Genomic DNA, 20,558 nt, shown 5'->3' with positions numbered 1-20,558 from the left:
CTCCTTGCTGTTTCCTGTGCAGGAGCCAATTTAATTGTATTTTTGCTTGCCAGTCATAGTGCAGAAAATTCTGTTGCATTGTCCAGTTTCCTGCTCATCCTGTCATCCATATAGTTATGTTGCTATGAAGGCCTGGTGGTTGTTACGGGTGCTATTATTTGGGCTACAATCACTAACATTCAATGAAATTTCCCTTCTGATTAATCCTGTAGATCAGGGGTGGGGGACCTATAGTCCTCCAGATGTTGTTGAGCTCCAACTCTCACCAGCATGACCAGTAATAAGGGATTATGGGAGCTGTAGTTCATCAACATCTGGAGGGCCACAGGTTCCTCACCTCTGCTGTAGAATAAACACAAAGGCCAGGAAGATTCATTCCCTCCTGTCCTGACCATTTCTGGATTATGTGAAATATCATCATTATCCTATGCCTCACCCAGTTCCTGTTTGTGGGATGCCTGAATTGCCTTTTTAAGCCTTAGAAGCCTTTGCATCATATTTACAGAGCAATTCTCAACATGTTTACTCAAATATCTCATTATTGTTTCATGTGATAACTTCCTAGTAAATGTGTTTAGGATTGTGCTGTTGGTTTTGGCTAGCTTTGGCACAACTTGCTAGCCATTGAGGTTGTAGATGAGCTTTGCTGCATAGCTAAATTAGGGCATGATATGGAAATTTCATTGAATGTTAATGATTGTAGCCCCAAATAATAGCTCCCAGAAAAAGATCAAATAGATATAGAAACCCAAAACTCACAGCTCAAAGCTAATCTGCACAATTACTTTGTAGATGGGGGAAATTGCTGTAGGTGACTTTATTCCTTCAGTATTTTTTTTTTGGGGGGGGGGGATATGTTCTTGTGGAAGTGACATCTTCTAGCCTGTAGTATCTCATTAGTTTTCTCTGAGTTGTATACGGTGCTAGTCCTATTCGGAGTAGATCCATTGAAGTTAATGGCCATGACTAGCTTAGGTTGGGCCTACTCTGAGTAGAACTCAAGTTAGCTACAACTCCCTGTTACTATGTGATGGTAAAGCACAGTTGTCACAAACATAAAAACATTTGCTTATGTTTCTTTCCTTGTTTGCAGATGTCACCTTTATGCTGGATGATGGTGCTATCAGTGCCCACAAGCCCTTGCTAATCTCCAGTTGTGACTGGATGGCTGCTATGTTTGGGGGTCCGTTTGTGGAGAGCTCAACCCAAGAGGTGAGGCCACCATGAGCATGAAAAGCTCCAGACTGAATTATCATCTCTCTAGTTTTTCAACTTAGACATAGCTCCAACTAATACTTGGACCCCATTTCATACTGTGTGCAACTTCAGTTTTTTGTCAACACTACACCTGAGCAGATCTTTTGATGAGCAAATGTTTTCATTTCTTTCAGCTGCTGAGCTAAGATCCCTGGGGTTTGGGAGGGAGTAGAGCCTGCGTTTTGCTTTTTACACAGTACTCTCAGCATCCAGGCGAAAGGGAAGAAAAGGGGAGATGGTAGGGAAGGGTTTTAGGGCAAGTCCCATTATGTGGGGCTTGGAGGGGAAGATGCTATATGTTTTATACAGTAATAAGGGATGGACTGGGGGCAGTGCTCAGATTACAGGGTATCCAGCTTCCTGACCTTTTGTGGTTTTTAGAAGGCTTTGGGGACACAGTTTGGCTAAAAGGAGTCAAGACTTATAGTTTTTACTGAGGGCCTTCTACCTTTTCTCCCACAATTTGAGCATGCTTCAAGCAGGGGGGCATTGTATTGAAAGCCAACCCTATGATGAGGTGGCCATTTCAAGCAATAGATTTTAGGTGCCAGTAAAGGTGGCAGAGTGGGAAACAGCCAGGACCCACCAAGAAGTCCTTTTATACAAGCTCCATGAAAATAAATGGAAGCTATGCAGATTATGTCCCATTTTAATGAGCGAGGAGGAGAAATACTGCTTGAATTTTCCAACTTCAGAAAGAAAATGTCCTTGGCCAGCAGTGTGGTCAGCACTTTGGAAAGGTCCTTTCCCTTCTGAAACCGTTGCAAACGGCAGACAATCTGTGCAAGACTACCTATGTTATGTCAACCTTGAAACAACATACAAAGGGACTTTTAGGACCATGATTTGCCTATTGCATTTTCATATGGCAAATTCACACCCATTTGCAAAAACACATAAATTTGGTAACCTGGGAATGGTGGTGCCCATGTATCTTTTTCACCAGGATGTAAACATTGTAAACCAGATGCAGAGAAGGAGCTAGTACCTTACTAGGTATGCTGATGTGTGTGAAAAATATGCAACTTCCTGATGCCCTGCTGTATATTATTGAGGAAGTAAAATGATCACAAACTCTGCAGTTTCAATGTCTTGTCCCTCTTGGGGCTCAACCAAAAGATATGGTAGGAACTGACTGTGGCTGCTTTCAGAGTGATGTGAGTGTCTTCTGGACAGGCTCCATTCTGACCTAAAAGTATAAGAAGATCCTGCAGAGAAGAGATGAGGAGTCTGTAGCCCTCTAGATGTTGTTGGACTCAAAATTCTATCAGCTGCAATCAGCATTGCCAGTGGGCTAGTATGATGGGAGTTGTAGTCCAGGGGCACCTGGAAAGCTGCAGGTTCCCTATCTCTATTGTGAAAGCAACAACAATCCATCCCAGTGAGTAGGGGGGAAACCCAGTAGCCTATTCTCAGGGCAAGCTTTTATAGGGCTCAAGCAATATCACATGATCCACTCTAGTCTATTAAGTGCTAGGCTGCCTGAACACTCTATAATTCCCCTCATTAGCCAGAGCAAATGAGGTGGTACACAGGCTGGACTCCCTGCCCTCAACCATTGGGTTGAATAAAAGGGCAAATAGAAGTGAAGAGTTGTTGTATGCAGTTTTTCTGTATCTCAGTATGTTGTGAAATTAACCCCTCTTGTGTGCATGTCTTGTGTGCATGTCCTTGCTCTTACAGGTGGTTTTACCTTACACCAGCAAGAGTTGCATGAGGGCAGTGCTGGAGTACCTGTACACGGGGCAGTTTTGTTCCACATCAGACCTTGATTACATGAAGCTTATCATTCTTGCCAACCGCCTGTGTCTGCCACACCTAGTTGCACTGACAGGTAATACTGGGGAGCTGCAGGCACAGTTCTGACTTCATAGCTGTGATCAGGCATAATATGGGGCAATGAAGGAGCTTATGCCTTCTGCTTAACAGCGTGAAAGTACTGTGCTTTGATCCTTCTCCTCACCTTTTGGAGTGGCATTAGCTTAGGAAGCGGTGATGTCGTTAGGTGTCATTGTATGATATGGAGAACCTTCCCTGAAGGCACTGATGGGATGATAGGGTTTGAGGCAAGCCATGATAGGGTTTGAGGCAGTGTTCAAAGCATGCTTACATGGAGATAGACAACAAGGGTGTGACTTTCTGGCTGACCCACTGCTTATCTTGGTCTGGCCGGCAGGTGGCGCACTGTGCCCCTCTTCTGCCCTCTCTCAGGCCCCAGAATGAGGAGAGGCTGAGCTGGGAGAATGAACTGTTCTGCTTAAGAGAGGAGTGGAGTGTCACATTTGTGAATGCTCCACAGTTTAAAAAGTTTCCTTTTTAAACAAAAGTAGAGTGGGCTGACCTAGAACCTCTCCCCTTGATTGAGAAGCTCGACGTTTACTTGCAAGGTTTAAAACAAAAACAAAAACATTTTTAAAAAATGGCAGGCCCTACCTGACCCTGAAGGGGTCTGTGTCTTATTCAGTGGAGTGGTGGGCTGCAGATGCTGAGCTCTGATGATGTTGTTGTGGAGCACATCAAGGGTGAGTCCAAACCCACTTAGCATTTATTGACATACTGTGGCACCAAATACATAAGCAATTCACTACTGTCCACAGGATTGCTTTCCTCTGGAGTTGCCTATTTTATTTTATGTAGAAAAAAAAATTCATGTAGAAAAGCAGGCCCATGTGCTTGTTAGAACAGGATTCAGTTTTGTCTCAACAAATACAAAGTGAATATGGATTTCTTCTCAAACTGGGTAATTTAAAAACAAACAAACGAACTCCACAGCAATAACCCCACAGCTGTGTTAGAAAACTTAGAATCCAGTTTCTTCCTTGCTTAAAAACTGAAAGAAAAAGATTGGTCTTTACCTATTCTGCCCTATTAGTCAGGAGGTCACACTGATGCACTCTGACCTTATTGTATGTGTGTGTTTTTACAGAACAGTTCACGGTGTCTGGTCTGATGGAAGCAACTCAGATGTTAGTGGATATTGATGGTGACGTCCTTGTGTTCCTGGAGCTGGCTCAGGTATAATAAACGGCTTGGTCATAGTGAATCCGTAGTGATCCCTTGAGATCAGTCACATTGAACTCTGAGACTTGCTTCCCAGTCATCTTGTACAGCAGTTGGCTCAAGGGGCCAAATCTGGCAGATTGCCACCAGGGACTCACCTGTCAGTTACACGTCACATGACTGACAGGTGGGCAGGGTCCACCCCCACCCCCCTGCTTCAAAGAGCATTTGCTCTTTGAAGCAGCTCAGCTTTTCCTTTAAGCAAGAGGGTAGGAGTAGCAGTGGCAGGTGTGGGAGTCCCCCCACGCACGCACCTCCCACTAAGGAAAGAAGTGAGATCAACTGATGAATAGGGATTAAATTCCACTGCCTTGGCTGTGTGATCCTGTTCCCTGTTGGGAACAGGGCACACAGCCAGTGCAAGATTAAATCCTGCCCTTCTGCCCATCAGCGGACGTTACCAGTGGTAGGTGTGTTTTGGGGGAAATGTTCTTGTGGGTCAAGCTGGACCCTCTGGTGGGCCAAGATTGGCCCATATGCTGAAGGTTCCCTACCCATTCTGAACAGGATTGCACTGTTGGTAGCCCCAGTCATTTCCTTAGCAGTACTGGCTAAATTACCCTGTGGTGTTGTGCTGTGACTCATGTCAATATCTTATTTCCCCCCTCCCACAGTTCCATGGTGCCTACCAGCTAGCCGACTGGTGCCTCCATCATATCTGCACCAACTACAACAACATCTGCCGCAAATTTCCTCGAGAGATGAAAGCAATGTCAGCAGGTCAGCATGGAAGAATTATGAGTTGTGCATTGCCTTGGGTGTCCATGAAGAAAAGCAACAAATAAGATTTTTATAGCCGTTTCTTAAACATGCACAAGAGTATCAGTTTCAGCTTAGAGCCAATTTGTAACCCTTGTAATCTCAGAAAAACCCTTAAAAATGGTTTAGAACACATGAGGCCTGTTCCCATCCCATTCCTTCTAGTAGGATTCCTCACTGCAGTTGCTGATCCTCAGGGTTGGCTCCTGTCTGCGCCTCTCTTCCACTGAAAGCTGTTCTAACCCTTTCAGGTCAATGGCTGATGCCATCTAGTTTTGCTTCAAATAAATTGCACATTGACAGTTCAGAGCTTTGCAAACCATCCATGTCTCCCCAGATTGCTTTTCCCATAAACTTCAGCTGCATGTTTGCAATTCTGACTTTACTTTTTTAACTGTACTAGCAGGCTTTTAAAGTTCCTTCCTTCCTCCCATTGCAGAGAACCAGGACTATTTTGAGAAGCATCGGTGGCCCCCAGTTTGGTACCTGAAGGAGGAGGACCACTATCAGAGGGCCAGGAAGGAGCGTGAGAAGGAAGACTACCTCCATCAGAAACGGCAGCCTAAGAGGAGGTGGCTCTTCTGGAATGCCTCCTCCCCTGCCCAGTCACCTTCCTCATCAGCAGCCACAGCTTCATCTTCATCTTCCTCCTCCTCCTCTGCTGTGGTCTGAGAGATGCACTGCCCCTACACACACACACTCCTCTGTCTCTCTTGAGAGAAGGGAGCCTGCCACCCTGACCAACATCTGGCTTGACAGGCTTAGAGAGGACACCACCAGCTAAAACCCTCAGTGGAGAAAACAAGCATGAATGTCCCTGGGAGGTTAGCAAGAACCTGTGCAGGTGGAGCTCAGGGTCTGGAGCATCCTACATCTTCACCCAGAGCTCTCTCCATAGGGTCCCAGTCCTTGCTCAGCCAGTGTTGGCGCACAGCCGTTGGAGGTTGCCTGGGTGGAATGGCAGGCGAGCCAGTTTTCTTTAGAAGGGGGCTCACTCATCTAACAGGACACACCTCATGTTTACAGGAATGCAAGAGGTTTACTTTGAAAATCTGCTACAAGGAAAATGCAGCAGTTCTTCATTGATTTAATGAGAGTTCCCGCACCTTTGCAAAAAAGAAATTATGGGGTGCCTCACACTGTCCGCCCCTCTGCACCATGTCATTTCAAGCTGCTGAAGACAGGCGCTGTGCCCCAGAATTTTTTTTCTGGGCTTCTTTTCATGACAAGGTGATCATTTTTCTGTTGCACGTCCACCCCTGGGGCCTAGCTCTAGGATGTTTGCTAGCAGCAAGGCACAGATCCTGGGAGCATCAAACAGCTGTGGACCCTCCTCATGAGAGGCAGGCCCTGCTAGAGGAGGCATAGACCAACAGATGCTTCAGCTCTGCACTGAGACTGAATTGCAACAGGAAAAAAGTCCTAGAACACAGAACATGCCTGCTGTGGCTGGAAAGATGCTGTTTTCTTTCTTTCTCTCATTGCTTGCACACTACAAGTTACCAGGTTGGCTAGCCCAATGAGAGCAAGTTAAGAAAGTTGGCGAGGGAGTCTCTTCCATCCTGGCCTGTGCTGGCCACGATGTTTGGGAATGTGCCGCTTCTGAAAGAATTGGAAACTCCAGCAGTTGACACCGTTTTTAATGAAGCAAACCAATACACCAACTTGGATTTTAGTGTGCAAGGTTGTGTTGTAATAAATGGTATTTTGAAAAGATGCTTGTGGCCTCCGTCTCTGATTTGGAGTGAAGGATCTCCTTTCTGGGAAACCTCTGGTGCTGTGAAAGTGGGTGGAGCGATTATGTAAATTCTATCATTGTACAGTAGCCTGGTCCTCCGTCCAGGCAGGGAAGAGGCATACTTTCGAGGAGGGTGTGTGTCTGGGGGCAGACCCAAGGGACAGTTGGAAAGCCACACTTGGCCCCGAGGTCCCGTCCCACCCCCAAAAGTAGACAGAGACCTAGCTGAATAGTATGGGCTCCGATTCATGACCAAAACTGTTACAAACTCCTGACAGTTGACAAGCTTTATTTAAATTGTAAAAGGAAGTTTGAAAATATTTCATATCACTGATTCACCATATCCTGGAGAATCCTGCTTTTCTCCCAAGCAGTCTCCCACCTAGGTCTGGCTCAGCCCCACTGACCCTGGTTGCTGCCTTCAAAGTGTCACCTGAGACCCAAGCCTAGGCGTACATGAAATCTACCTTGAGAATATGTGTACAGACTGCAAGACAATGTATACCATTTTTAAAAATCGTTTAATTGCTTTGTACAGCTCCAGTTCGGACACTTGACATAGCTTCATAAACAAGGTAAAAAGCTTCTGCCTTCAAATAAGTTGTTTTTGACTTCCAACAGTAAGAAATGGCAAGGGCAAAGCACTAAGTTATTTTATATATTCGCATATCAAACTTGGCTTTTTCAATCTGTAGTATCAAAAGAATAAAATCACTAAAAACAGAACACCTGAATATAAAGACATTAATATACCATATCTAGAAATAAATACAAACTTCAAGTAATTTTTGCCAAACAGGCTACATAATTTATCAAGCATATTCTGCTTGTTCCATTAACCCATAGGTAAGTATGGCATAGCGTTGCATTTGGAACAGCTAAACCCAGGTCAAAGGACTCACCTGTTCACTAAAGCTTAACCAGTCTCTGTCTCTCTGCCTTACCCAAGTTGGGTGGATAAGATGGGTCACCTACTTGCGCATGCTTGAACTGCTGGAAGCATGCCAGTTTCCAGTCTGTGCATGCTTAAGCCACACTCAGCAAAGTAGCTATATACCAAACACTTTCAAATGCTTCTGCAATGATGTCCCTTCTTCCCCTTAATACATGTTTCTCCAAAACAGTGCTATGTGCAAAAGAACCATAGCACACTTCTACATAGACGCTTTCTGCATATTTGCCACAATTCACTCCTTCCCATCAGCTTCTGCGGTCAGGTAGTTCAAACAGGCCAAGGGACTATGCCCACTTACCTAAGAACAGGTGGCATTAAATGCAGTAGGATCTACAGTACTTAAAGAGTATTTTTCCTTAGCCATTCGTCCAAAAATATGGAGGCACTGCACACAGAAATCTCAGCAGCAAGAGAGCATTCAACAAGCCAAGCTACCTTCCTCCATGAATTTGTCTAATCTCACTGTAAAGCCCGAGGGCAAGGATAGCCTTGTCGTTAAGTGTCTGTACAGCACTTGGAAAAAGCATTAAACAATACTCAAAGCCAGCAGCATGTCCTTGTGCAAGCAAATTCCATCAACGTGATGTACAAAGGTATTTTTGCTTGATGGTCAAAGTTCTACTTTGAGGGAAGAATCTCATTCCACTTTTTGCACATCATCTATTTTGTTTTTCACAAAATTTATATACCGCCTGCTTGTAATAAAACCTCAAAGTAGTTTACAAAATAGATAGGGACAATCTTTAATCATGTGCCTCTTTTGTCATCTGGCCCGAAATTAAAAAGCAGCTGACATTTCAGTCTTTTGTTGTAGGGAAGTTTCTCAGATTCTATCATTTCTGTTCTTCCTTTTTCCTGTACCCCAACCATTCCAGTCTGTGACACCCTCTTTGAGACTTGGAAACCTGGAACAATACACTGCTGAAGAGATCTAGCACCTAGAGTACTGTAACAATCAATCCCCCTTCCCTGGAAACTGAGAATTGCAGCTCTAACAACTCTCAGCACCCTTATAGTTTCCAGGATTCTTTTGGGGAAGCTATGACGTTTAAAGTGTATAATACTGTAGAAGGAGCCAGTCACAATACCTTCATAGCAACTGGCACAGATCATTACTGGGCCATTTTGGACCAATTGAGTTAATGCATAACTAGTTCCTTACTTCCTTCCAGGAGCAAGTTCATTTTGCACACACACCTCAAAACAATAACCTGCAAAAAGCAGGTTAGGCAGAGGTTACAACACTAGTACATCACACTGGCTCTCCAGTGTGTCAAAATAGCAAGGCAAAGTGAGAGAACGGAAAACTAAAAAATGAGGTATCATAGTGTTCAACCTACTATAAAAAACAGTCATCGACTTACAGCTACTCAATATCTAGTTTTACTTCATGGTAACACATACAGGGTTCTGCCTTATTCATAACTTTCTACAGCTGGAAGCAGGTGGGGATGAGAAAGCAGATGGGCAGAGGCCCCAGGAACAGAATCAACATCATGGTCTGGGGAGAACCTGTTGCTTTCCAGGTGTGGTTGGTGGACTCCAGCTGCCATCAGCCCCAGCCAGCATGGTCAATGATCAGGGATTCTGGGAATTATAGTCCAACACCATCTGGAGGTCAAAGGTGTCCCACCCCTTTTCTAAATAGTTGTTCACATGTGAGTGGACCAATTATGGCATGTTGACTCATGAAGTATAATACATTTTATTAGTTAATAGCCACAGGCCTTGGCAAACCTCACATCCATTCATGCCACAAATCAATAATTTACAAAAGAAAACTCTGTGGCAGCATTCACAAATAAAAACCACAGTCATTGTATTTACTGCACACATAACTTGTTCAAAATCGTTAACAAAACACGTGCCTGATTTTCCCAGCAGCTGTGACCAATAATGCCACATCAATAATGCAGCACTTGATTATCTCATTATCGCTGTTAATAGATAGCCAGTTTTGTGGTGTGCAAATCTGGATAAAGTTTAATAGCTTCCCCCCACCCACCCGCAAGGGAAGTTGTGGGGCCCACCCGATAGAAGTGAGCACTGGGAGATTGAGAATAATAGAAACCCTGTGTTTTTTGCATGGCTGGAATGTCTCCTTTTATAGATGTGTCCACTTTTTCTCTTGGGCCCTGCCCATCACTAGAAAGTGACTCCCAGGTTAGCCATGAAGGCATGCAGCCCATGGACTGAAAAAGGCTCCCTGCGCGATTCCAGCTGAACAATGAGCTGCAAAGGTGCAGCACCCAGTGCAGGTGACTGCAAGAATGACCACAGGAGGAACTTCAGGTACAGGAAAGCAACCTGTCCTCCTAATGTAAAAAAAAAACAACAAAAAAAAACAACCCACACAAATGTTTGACACACAACATACATTTAAAAAGTATAAATACATTAACAACTTACCTAAAAATGCTTCACACCTTGTACAGGGACTGTGTCTGCACAAAGACACTATTTAACACAAACCATTGTTACATTGTAAACTGGAGGCAGAAAAATCATTTGATACCAAACAAAAGAGGTTCCTGGATACCTCCAAAGTGTATAAAAAACAATGGCTTCTAAAAAGACTAGCTGAGTGCAGGTTGTGATTCCTATGGACTTTCAGCAAAGTCTTGAACTAAAGTACTGGTTACAGAATCAAATTTCCTGAGGCTTTCAAGAACGTTTCTTGTTCTTGCAGTTGGGACGAGCAATGGATATCACCCATAGATTATTGTCCTCTCCCATGAGTAGCAAAACCAACTTTCTGGGGGGAAGCAGAATAATTCTGCATAAGCTTCAGTGTACTGCAGCCCACTTCATCAGATGAACCATGAATTATAGTCCACAGAGCCGTAAGCTATAACATTTGTTAGCTTTTAATGCACCACAAGACATATTTTTGCTGCAACAGCTACCCCTTTGAAAAATGTTTGTGGAAGTACTCAATCTGCATAACAGAAATGAGAATTCTGTGCCCAGAAAAGCTGGATTCTGCAATTTGCTAAATGTTTATACCGGGGCTGGCATTGTTTCAAGATGGAGAATTGTTCATATTCTTGGGGGGAAAGTCTTTCAGACATGTAGCAATGAGATTTGATGGCAAACAACATTTTACATCCACACCTCCTGAAGACATTGGTCAAAGTAGACTTTAGCAGCACCAGAAACCATTCACAGCAAATACAAAAGGCATACTGGGTACCCATTTTATAATAAAAAGAAATGGGAGCCACAATGTTCATTGAAAAGACTCAGTTTGGCAGGATGTTTTAAACTGCAGCCTGCGCACCAAGTGAGATAACAATGTAGTTTGGTGGCAAGCACCTGGATCCATGAGCTTGTCAACATCCATGATCAACAAGAGAAATTCATCCCTTGTCCCTCTCTAAAACACACACAGACTTTCCCCTCAGGTGGAAACACTGCATGGCTGACGAAGTAGGGGAGCAGCAAAGGCAGCCTCATGCTGGTCTTCAGACTTCTACCTAGGCAGTTCTTTCCACAAGGGCCAACATTGATGCCGAAATCCGGCATTGCCTGAGCTCTGCGAGTGCGGCTTTCTCCCAACTGAAGGGCTGAGTGTTTGAGGACCGGGACATTCGCAGGAAAACCAAAATGCTTGTTTACAAAGCTACTGTACTTCCAACTTTACTGTATGCTTCTGAAACATGGACCACTTATAAACGCCATCTCCGACTCCTCAAAAGGTTCCATCGACGGTGTCTCCAAAAATTTTTACACATCACTTGGGAAGACAGGTGAACCAATATCAGTGTACTGGAAGAAACAAAGATCATGAGTATCAAAGCGATGATTCTTCAACATCAGCTTTGTTGGACTGGTCATGTTGTGCGGATGCCTGATCGTCTTCCAAAGCAACTACTCTATTCCGAACTTAAAAATGGAGGTTTAAAGACTGTCTCAAGGCAAATCTAAAAAATGTAGTATAAACACTGACAACTGGGAAACACTGGTCTGCGAGTGCTCCAGTTGGAGAACAGCCTTTACCAAATGTCATACCATGGGCTTTGAAGACACTTGAACTCAGGACACAAGGGAGAAACGTGCTAAGAGGAAGGTACGCTTGGCAAATCCACACCATGATCAACTCCCACCCAGAGTCTTTTCACAAGTAAACTGTATATAGCTTTAAAGAAGAATAACACTCTCCTCCAGGCTGAAAACCCTAAGCCAACTGTTTTTAGAGAGGCTTCACAAGAACAGCTTGCAAGGAGGAAGCTTCGCATGACTATCGAAGTCACTCTTCAAGGACATACAGGCCCTGGGTAATCAGGGCAGCTCTTATTTTATCCTCAATGCCTTTGAGGTCCATGTTACAGAGCGCCTCCAGCAAAGAGTCCAAAGACGCCCCCTTCCCATTCATGTCGTGCCAGGTCCGTAGCATCTGGAAGTGCTGCTCTTTCATATCTCCGACATGCATCAAAGCAATAGCATCTATATCGTTATCCAGCAACCCGAGGGCCCTCATGAATCTCTTCCAGTCCTTCAAGGGAACCTCTTTAATAAAGATGTCGAAAGACAGGCGCAAAGCTGGAAGGAAAGGAAAAAAATCAGGAGCTTTGTGTCTACAGGAGTTTGACAAAAGACAGAATGCTATGGCACCAAGCTCAAAGTTTAGTTTCCCTGTGGGCTTCTCCTTTAAGGTAACAATGAACTAAAAACACAAGTTGCTTAACCCTTATTAGTTCTGGGAAGGTAAATTGGAAATGTGCGTGTAATGACTTGTGAATTTCAGAAGATGAACTGGAATCTAGCATCATCACCATCACTTATTAGTCAAAAGCGGCTCAATGCACCTTATTGGGGGGGGGAACATTAGAATCAATGATAAAAGGAGTAAACTACAAACAACTTTACTGTGTGTGCACGCACACATGCACACACAGATCCAACTGAACCCACATGATGATCAGAAGAGAAGGCCACATACACACTTAAATACCCTCCAAATTAAGGTCCAAAAGATTGGTTGCAAAAGAAAATTCACTGCATACAATGTCCTGCACACTTTTCGTGCCCCAGTATAGTGGCACCACTAGCCTGGAACAATGTTCCCAATAAAATCATGTAAGCGGCCAAAGTCCTGATATCTTGCCACCTGCTGAAAATGTTAGTTCTGCCAAGCATTTATGGTGTTCTAGTGATTCTGCTGTATACCAACACACGTAAATGTGTATGTGTTTTGGGGGTACAAACTTGTAACCCAATCCCCAATCCCTTGTCTTATTTTCAAAAATTGGGGAACTGTTTGGTCTCATTCAGCTACTTTAGGTCTTTGTGTAAACTCCTAACATTCCTGGATGCTTAATTTCTATTTATAGTCTGACAGGGCAGAATCAATTCTATGCCAAACTGACAAAGAACCATTTAGATGTTGTTCTCTGTCCCTGGGATCTTGTGCCAGTTATTCTCTGTCTATGGAAAGGGCTGCAGCTAAGACTTCCGGGTTGGCGCCATCGCCGAATGGCGGACTCCCTCCGAGCTCCGGAGGGAGCCTGCTCGGCAGGGGCTGGGTCCTACCGCACCGGCGATGCGGGGACCCTTAAAAACCACGGCCACGGAGGCCGTGGACATGGAGACTCGGCTGGCACCGCTAGCGCCCTCCCGACTCGTGAAGGAGCCTTTTTAAAGGCTACGGATCGGGTGCCGGGGAGAAGCGTGGTGCTTTGAGTCCTCTGCTATCCCTGCCGAGCGCAGCCGCATGCCATCCGGCGGAGAGCGCTGACTTCTTCCATTGAAAATTCGGACTTCTTAACAACAACCCGTGAGTAATTTGGAAACCGGGTTTAAAAGGAGAAAAAAAAAAAGAATTTTTTTTTCGGATTGGACACGAGCGGGGGGGGATCCAAAAAGGAAGTCAGTCCCCTCCCCTATTGTAAACCTTCCAAAACAAGGACGGGGAAACCAAGGTCCAAAAAGATGTGTATTGCTGATTAAAACTAAGAATTCCACGATGGGGAACTATAAGAACTGTGCTGGAGGAAGAATCGAGGGAGAAGAAACGTAACCCCCCCCCCCTGGGAACCGGGGTGATTGAAGAGAGAGCCTGGTGAAAAGAGTCGGAGATTTTGACAGCTGTCAAAGTAGCTGTCAAAGTCGGAAAGCAGAGAGGATTTTATTATGCGAACTTTCCTGGTTAAATTTGTTACAATTTGCTATAACTCGTTAAAACTTGGATACAAAATGGCGAAATTATGGATAACAATCGGACTTTTGGACTAGAGAAAACAAAGTTACAACAATCCCCCTAGAGGAGTTTTGGGACATTACAAAGATGGTCGCAAGTGGAAAAATACCATTGGAATTTTACAGGACTGGTTATCTTCTGGGAAAGCTGCAAAACGGAAATAATATTTTGTCTACAGGGTGTTTAGCTAAAGGAGACAATAGAATTTTCTATTGAAGAAAGGAAGGGACTGAACGCAAGTTTTCGTTCCTGAATAATAATAATCCCTGTAGAGTTACTAAGCTTCTGAATTAGAACGTTTCAGCAGCGGAACAAGAGGAAACTGGACTACAACTTGGAAAGAACAAAGGGGGGAGTTTTATTAAAGATTTGAAGTTAAATGTTTTAAAAAATAATTATAAAAAGAAAAAGCCAGCAAGGAATTGGGGGAAATAGGTGATTTATGGACTTTAAGAATTCCAGGCAGATAACATGGTTTGGTGGTCAGGGGGAAATTAAACCGGGGACAGGGGGGGGGAGAACTAAAATCCAAAGGCTTGTCAACTTTTTCTTCTGAATGAGCTTTTTTTCCATCTATTATACTTTTTATTTCTTATTTTTTATATTTCTACTGTGTGGGGTGTCTTTATTATTAAAAAAAAGGGAAATTGTGGAATGAAAATGGGGTGGGCCCTGGGGAGAGAATTTTTGTCTTTTATCAAGGGTATTGATGAGGAGTGTATAAATTTTAAATTCGAATAATGGTCTAAACAAATTAAGTTTCAATTAGAACTGAGAGCTTGTGGAGCCAACAATATGAAAGGGGAATACGGTAGGGGTGGGGGAAGGGGGGAGTCCCGGAAAGTGGATGTTTGAAAATAAGGCTTTGAATGTACTTTAATCTTTACTTTCCGTATTTTTGAAAATCTTAATAAATATCATTTAAAAAAAAAAAAAAAAAAGGAAAGGGCTGCAGCTGCCTGGTGAAGCATGTTTTGCATGCAGATATTCCCAGGTTTAGTCCCTGGCATCCTCAGGTAGGGCTGGGATGGAAGTGCCTGGATCTCTGGAAAGATGCTGCTGGCTGCTGTAGTTCAGGGGTTGCCAACATGGTGCCCTCTAGATGTTGTTGAACTCCAATTCTCATCAGTCCCAGCTAGTATTGCCAATGGGCAGAGATGAAGGGAGTTGTAGTCCACCGACATGTGGAACATACCATGCAGGCTGTTACTGTTAGACAGATCAATGGTTTGAGACAGCTGTTGTTGGCATCCATCTACCTTGAGAGACAATGGACTGCACCTCCAGGGGTGAAGTCAAACCACTGTTAGCAGCACCAAAGTGACCTCCCAGGGGCACAAGCCTGGGCCATTTGTATGGAAGTCCTGGACTGCCCAGAAGACAAGACCTTCTGGGCCTTGCTAATGTGGTCCAAAGGAAAGCAGAGCAAGACATTTGGCAGCAGCTTGGCTGGAAGGAGACATACAAGGTGCCATCCAACTGCCTTAGGGACTCCACTCTGGATTTTGTAGGGTTTAATGCTTAGCCTTCTCTTCTCCCCAAGATCTCCCACAAGACAGCAGAGGTTTAGGATCAGAATCTTCCTTCTCCTAAACGGACTACCTTCCCAGGTTGACAAGCCCCATCTGCCCTTCACTCCCCTCTACAGCAGAAACCGCCTTCTTGACTCTTGGGCCCACTATTGGTCTCGTCTGCTCAATCCGCTGGAGCCTGTCTTCACATGCAGGGGACGTTCACAGAAGGAACCCTCACCTGGTTTAGCCAGCCAGTCGAGGTCATTCCCAGGGTGTGGCAGCTGCCACATGCTGACAGCTTCTAGGAGCTACAGGTGAGAGCTGAGTGCAAGGAGGGGACTTGGCATAAGGTAAATCAGCAGCACTGGTTCCCACTATTCCGTTATTCAAGCACTCATATTTCTTTCTTCCTGCACTGAAAATGCTATCTGAACTAAGGAAGTTATATTTAGGGTGGTATTCAACCATGTTTTACTCAGAGTAGACTCAATGAAATTAATGAACATGATTGAGTTAGGTCCATTAACTTCAGTGGGTCTATTGGTCCAAAAAAGCTTGGAGACCCCTGATTTAGCAATATATTTTAAATGACTGTGCAGGCTAAGAATGTAAGGACATTTACCAGTCATTTGATCCTTCCCATTTGCAGGAACCAGATACCTTCTCTGCTCTGTAGAGACCTGAACCTGCAATGGGTCAGAACAGAAACAAACCAAACGTATTACTAAAATGATTGATGGAAGAGTACTGAAAGGATATTCCAGCTGTAGGTAAAGTTGCTTTCTATCTCTAAATGAAACAAGCTTTAGATAGAGAATATTCTTTTCAGCTGCTGGCTGATAGGCAAGAGATATCCACCAGCCTCTTTGCAGTCTGAATTAGCACTGTGCACCAGCCTCCTTTGTTCCAAGGAGCTTTAGAGGCATCCCAAGACAGGTAATGCTAGAAGTGTAATAGCAGAGATCATTCTGGGTACAACTTCAGGGTTAATTCTGTTATCAGTAAGTAAGCAAGCTGGGGGGGTGTTGCTTAGCAACCAAGTAGAGTGGCAAGATGCTTGCTGAGGTAGCACATGCACTGATTGGCTGATTAGTTCTGAGAGTGTAAGTTGGGTTGAATGTCTCTGATCTGTACAAGGTCTGAAATAAGAAATACCTCTGTTCCTTTCTCAAATTATACTGTTTTTGTTCATCTTTCCTCAATAAAGTGTTACCAGATTTGTCTTCTCTCTGAACTTTGAGTTATTTATGTGACTTGGCTAACAGGCAATACCTTGTGCTTTTTCATCCTGCTTACCTCCTCTGAAGAGCCAGTTGTTTGCAGAGGTGTGGTTTCAGACTCTCTTGCATTGGAATTGACATGTTCAAGTGAAGATGATTGGATCCTCTGGTTAACCTGTACATCCCACAAGACCTCTACTTCCTGTGGTCTACGAGTACATTTTCGCCGCAGTCTTCGGAAAATCTTGCAATAAAACGCAATGCAATTTTAGTCCACCAAAATGTTAATTGCCTCTCCATGGGTAGATTTTGCCTTTTTTAAAAAAGATACCCAACCTACCACCTTTACAAGTCATATCTATCAGAATCCTGTCCCACCAAGTTAAATGAAATGTATTATTGATTATGTTTGCATAGGCTTTCAGTCTAATCTATCCCTAATGGGCCACGTTGGCCAGGGCTGACGGGAATTGGCAGTTCAGTCACAACTGAAGGGCCACAGATTTATCACCCTTGATTTAAGGGGAAATTCTTGTTCCAGTACATGTCTTTTCTATGGATCCAAAATATGAACTGCCCTGAGACCTGCAGGTATAGGGCAGTATATATTTTCAATAAACAATAAATAATTTTACAATTTTATAAGAAGGACTGCTGTGAATAGGAATGCCCCCTTCTAAAAAAGCAAGTTATGTTTTGAGGAATGAGGCACTCCAACTTGATAGAAACCAAAGTGCTATTTCTACAATACACAAAGAAATGTCACTAAATTTACACATGACCATTTAGTCTGGATACACAATTTGGAGAGGAGGGATTCACACCCAGATTTTGACATTCTGCTATACTGAATAGATTTAATGGCTTAAAATCAAAATTATGCAATCCACTATATTCTGTGGGAGGAAATCTTTCTGGAATTTTGTGAGCTAGAAGTGGGACTTAGGTTCCCTGTTCTGCCTCTTTGAAAATGAAGTAATAGTAAAAAATAAAAACAATAAGGCCTTCCAACTGAGAAAGGAATCCTGGTATTTTTGTGCAGTAATGCAATAGTGAAGTCGCAATGTTATAACTAATATTGTGAAATAGGGGAAGGGGCATACCTTTATGGTAGGGGACTTGGTTTGTATGCCAAAGGTCCCAAGTTCAACACCCAGATATCTCCAGGAAGATCCCACCCAGATACCCTGGAGAGCGACTGCCAGTCAGTGTACACAATACTGAGCTAGGAAGAACAGAGGTCTAAACTTGGTATAAAAACAGCTTCCCGTGTAACTTTTTAAAGATGTCATAATCTTGCAACAACAAAAAAATAAAAAAAAATCCACTTATCCCTAATGATTTTACCCTCTCTAAAGAAGGAAGCAGGCCTCACCTTGGAGTCCCACACACTTGTTACAGATCCTTTTCTGCTGTCTGTAAGAGAAAATAGGATGCCATTACTATTTATTTAGAAGCATTTATGTACTGCTTAATATTTTAGCAAGCTTCCATCTGTAGGGTCCTGACCCGGCCTTGGCTTGCCCCGACATTCATCCATTAAAATGACTAGCCAAGACCAGAAGTTTCCCCATCAGCTTCAGGCCTTACATTTCAAAAGGGAAAACCCAGGACTACAGTGGCCAGACCTCCTGAATCCCTACACCACACACAATGGGGGAAGCATGTTAATCAGTGAGGCAGTGGTGAGAAGCCAGCCCCTGGCCACCTCCTGGCTGCCCTGGAACTGCTCATGGCAAAAGAGATGCAGGAAGTCAAGGGCAGGCTTTGCACTTCTGTCAATGACCAAAACAATAAGCACAACTTCGCATTTCTCCCTTGGCCGGAGGATTATTACTGCAAATAAATCCTACCCAAACTCATGCCTTTCAAGTGTTTGTTGGGTTACAGCTCCCATTCTTCCTCACCAATGGCCATGTTAGCTGGGGCAAATGGTTATTGTAGTCTGTCCATCACCACTGTCATCAGGGTGTGGAGAAAAGACTTGATCTCTTGCCCTCTGTTTCACCTGAGCAAGTCAGGAATATCCAAATACTTCCCAAATACATGGGCATAGGATGAGTATTGTCTGCCAGCAACATTGAGAAAGGTGATCAGGTTCCAAGTTGAAGATCTTGCAGTTAGCCACCAAAAAACCTTTGTGCCATGATCACCAAACCTGATGCCGCAGTGATATCACTAAGATAAAGGTGGAAGGAGGTCCTGGGGATTGTGGCGGGACACAAATGGGTGGGTGGGGGAGCAGAAAATAAGGTGTGTAAATCATATGAGCAACTTAAATTGGGCCTGGAAGAGAACAGGGAGACAGTAACATAATACTGACATCAACAACTGTTATTGACCCTCAAGATAAAAAAGGTGAATTCCATAAATGCAAGATCAATTTGTTGTTTCCATGGCAACTTTTGTTCCTTTGATCCACATTAGTGGATTCTGAGCTATTCATAACTCCAACAGAAATAGTATTATCAGCATGTGGATAATCTCAACTTTGATGCAACAGAATCCCCCCCCCCCCCAGCTATGTGTGCAGAAATCTCATGCGCCCAAGCAATGGCTGGGTATGATTTTCAGTTGTTGGCAGGGCAGGCTTTATTGTCCCTTCTCTCCATTGCATGTCTAGAAAAGCAAATTAATGGGGTGGGGGGCAAAACCTGTAGAATTAGGCAGATATGGATTTAATTCAGATTGACTAGGTGAAGAATTCTAGTTCTTTTCAGTTTAGAGGAGACTCGGAAACCCTCATCTTAGGACACAGAAAAAGGATAGAATCATAGAATCATAGAGTTGGAAGAGACCACAAGAGCCATCGAGTCCAACCCCCTGCCAAGCAGGAAACACCATCAGAGCACTCCTGACATATGGTTGTCAAGCCTCTGCTTAAAGACCTCCAAAGGAGGAGACTCCACCACACTCCTTGGCAGCAAATTCCACTGTCGAACAGCTCTTACTGTCAGGAAGTTCTTCCTAATGTTTAGGTGGAATCTTCTTTCTTGTAGTTTGGATCCATTGCTCCGTGTCCGCTTCTCTGGAGCAGCAGAAAACAACCTTTCTCCCTCCTCTATGTGACATCCTTTTATATATTTGAACATGGCTATCATATCACCCCTTAACCTCCTCTTCTCCAGGCTAAACATGCCCAGCTCCCTTAGCCGTTCCTCATAAGGCATCGTTTCCAGGCCTTTGGCCATTTTTGTTGCCCTCCTCTGGACACGTTCCAGTTTGTCAGTGTCCTCCTTGAACTGTGGTGCCCAGAACTGGACACAGTACTCCAGGTGAGGTCTGACCAGAGCAGAATACAGTGGCACTATTACTTCCCTTGATCTAGATGCTATACTCCTATTGATGCAGCCCAGAATTGCATTGGCTTTTTTAGCTGCCGCGTCACACTGTTGGCTCATGTCAAGTTTGTGGTCAACCAAGACTCCTAGATCCTTTTCACATGTACTGCTCTCAAGCCAGCAGATATGGACCATGTTGGCAATCTGGATGGATGGCCACAAAATCCCCATTTAGCAGCACAATATACAATGCCCTGGTCTTTCTATGCTTTCCATGCCCATTTGCAACCTCACCCATAAAGGAGGCCAGAAAGATTTCTTACCTTTAGTACGGCACTTGCAAATTCCAACAGCAACAGCAACAACAACCAGAGCGACACAAGCCAGAATACCCAAAATCAAAAGTATATGTCCACTGGAACCTCAAGAGAATAAAAACAGCAAGTTCCGTTACATATACAGTACAAAGTGATAATTTGGATTTTATGTGGGAAACCCAAAATAGCTGAAACAAGGACTATATACACTCAGTGGGAGGAAATAGGCAGAAAGCTAGTGGGGAAGATATGGAATGG

General features: G+C 43.9%; 2 protein-coding genes across 8 annotated transcripts in view; one reads left to right on the top strand and one right to left on the bottom strand.

Annotated features, from left to right (window-relative positions):
• The window catches only part of RHOBTB2 (Rho related BTB domain containing 2), a 52,162-nt gene extending 45,370 nt beyond the window's left edge, over window positions 1-6,792 (top strand). For all 7 annotated transcript variants that reach the window (XM_080982430.1, XM_080982428.1, XM_080982431.1 and 4 more), the window contains 5 exons: window positions 1,094-1,212; window positions 2,941-3,091; window positions 4,184-4,272; window positions 4,932-5,037; window positions 5,516-6,792. In XM_080982430.1, the coding sequence (XP_080838556.1) occupies window positions 1,094-1,212; window positions 2,941-3,091; window positions 4,184-4,272; window positions 4,932-5,037; window positions 5,516-5,748 (698 nt within the window). In that variant the 3' untranslated portion in view covers window positions 5,749-6,792. The remainder of the gene's footprint in view (window positions 1-1,093; window positions 1,213-2,940; window positions 3,092-4,183; window positions 4,273-4,931; window positions 5,038-5,515) is intronic.
• A 526-nt stretch (window positions 6,793-7,318) lies between these two features.
• The window catches only part of LOC308463804 (tumor necrosis factor receptor superfamily member 10B-like), a 28,050-nt gene continuing 14,810 nt past the window's right edge, over window positions 7,319-20,558 (bottom strand). Inside the window, exons 6-10 of the mRNA XM_080982538.1 lie at window positions 20,307-20,405; window positions 18,078-18,118; window positions 16,779-16,946; window positions 16,105-16,168; window positions 7,319-12,311 (exon numbers count right to left, since the gene is read on the bottom strand). Of these exons, the coding sequence (XP_080838664.1) occupies window positions 12,019-12,311; window positions 16,105-16,168; window positions 16,779-16,946; window positions 18,078-18,118; window positions 20,307-20,405 (665 nt within the window). The 3' untranslated portion in view covers window positions 7,319-12,018. The remainder of the gene's footprint in view (window positions 12,312-16,104; window positions 16,169-16,778; window positions 16,947-18,077; window positions 18,119-20,306; window positions 20,406-20,558) is intronic.

The sequence above is a fragment of the Podarcis pityusensis genome (genome assembly GCF_964106645.2).
Source record: "Podarcis pityusensis genome assembly, chromosome: 15".
Lineage (NCBI taxonomy): Eukaryota > Metazoa > Chordata > Lepidosauria > Squamata > Lacertidae > Podarcis > Podarcis pityusensis.
The sequence above is the reverse complement of the archived record's forward strand: the minus strand, read 5'-3'. Positions and strand labels throughout refer to the sequence as shown.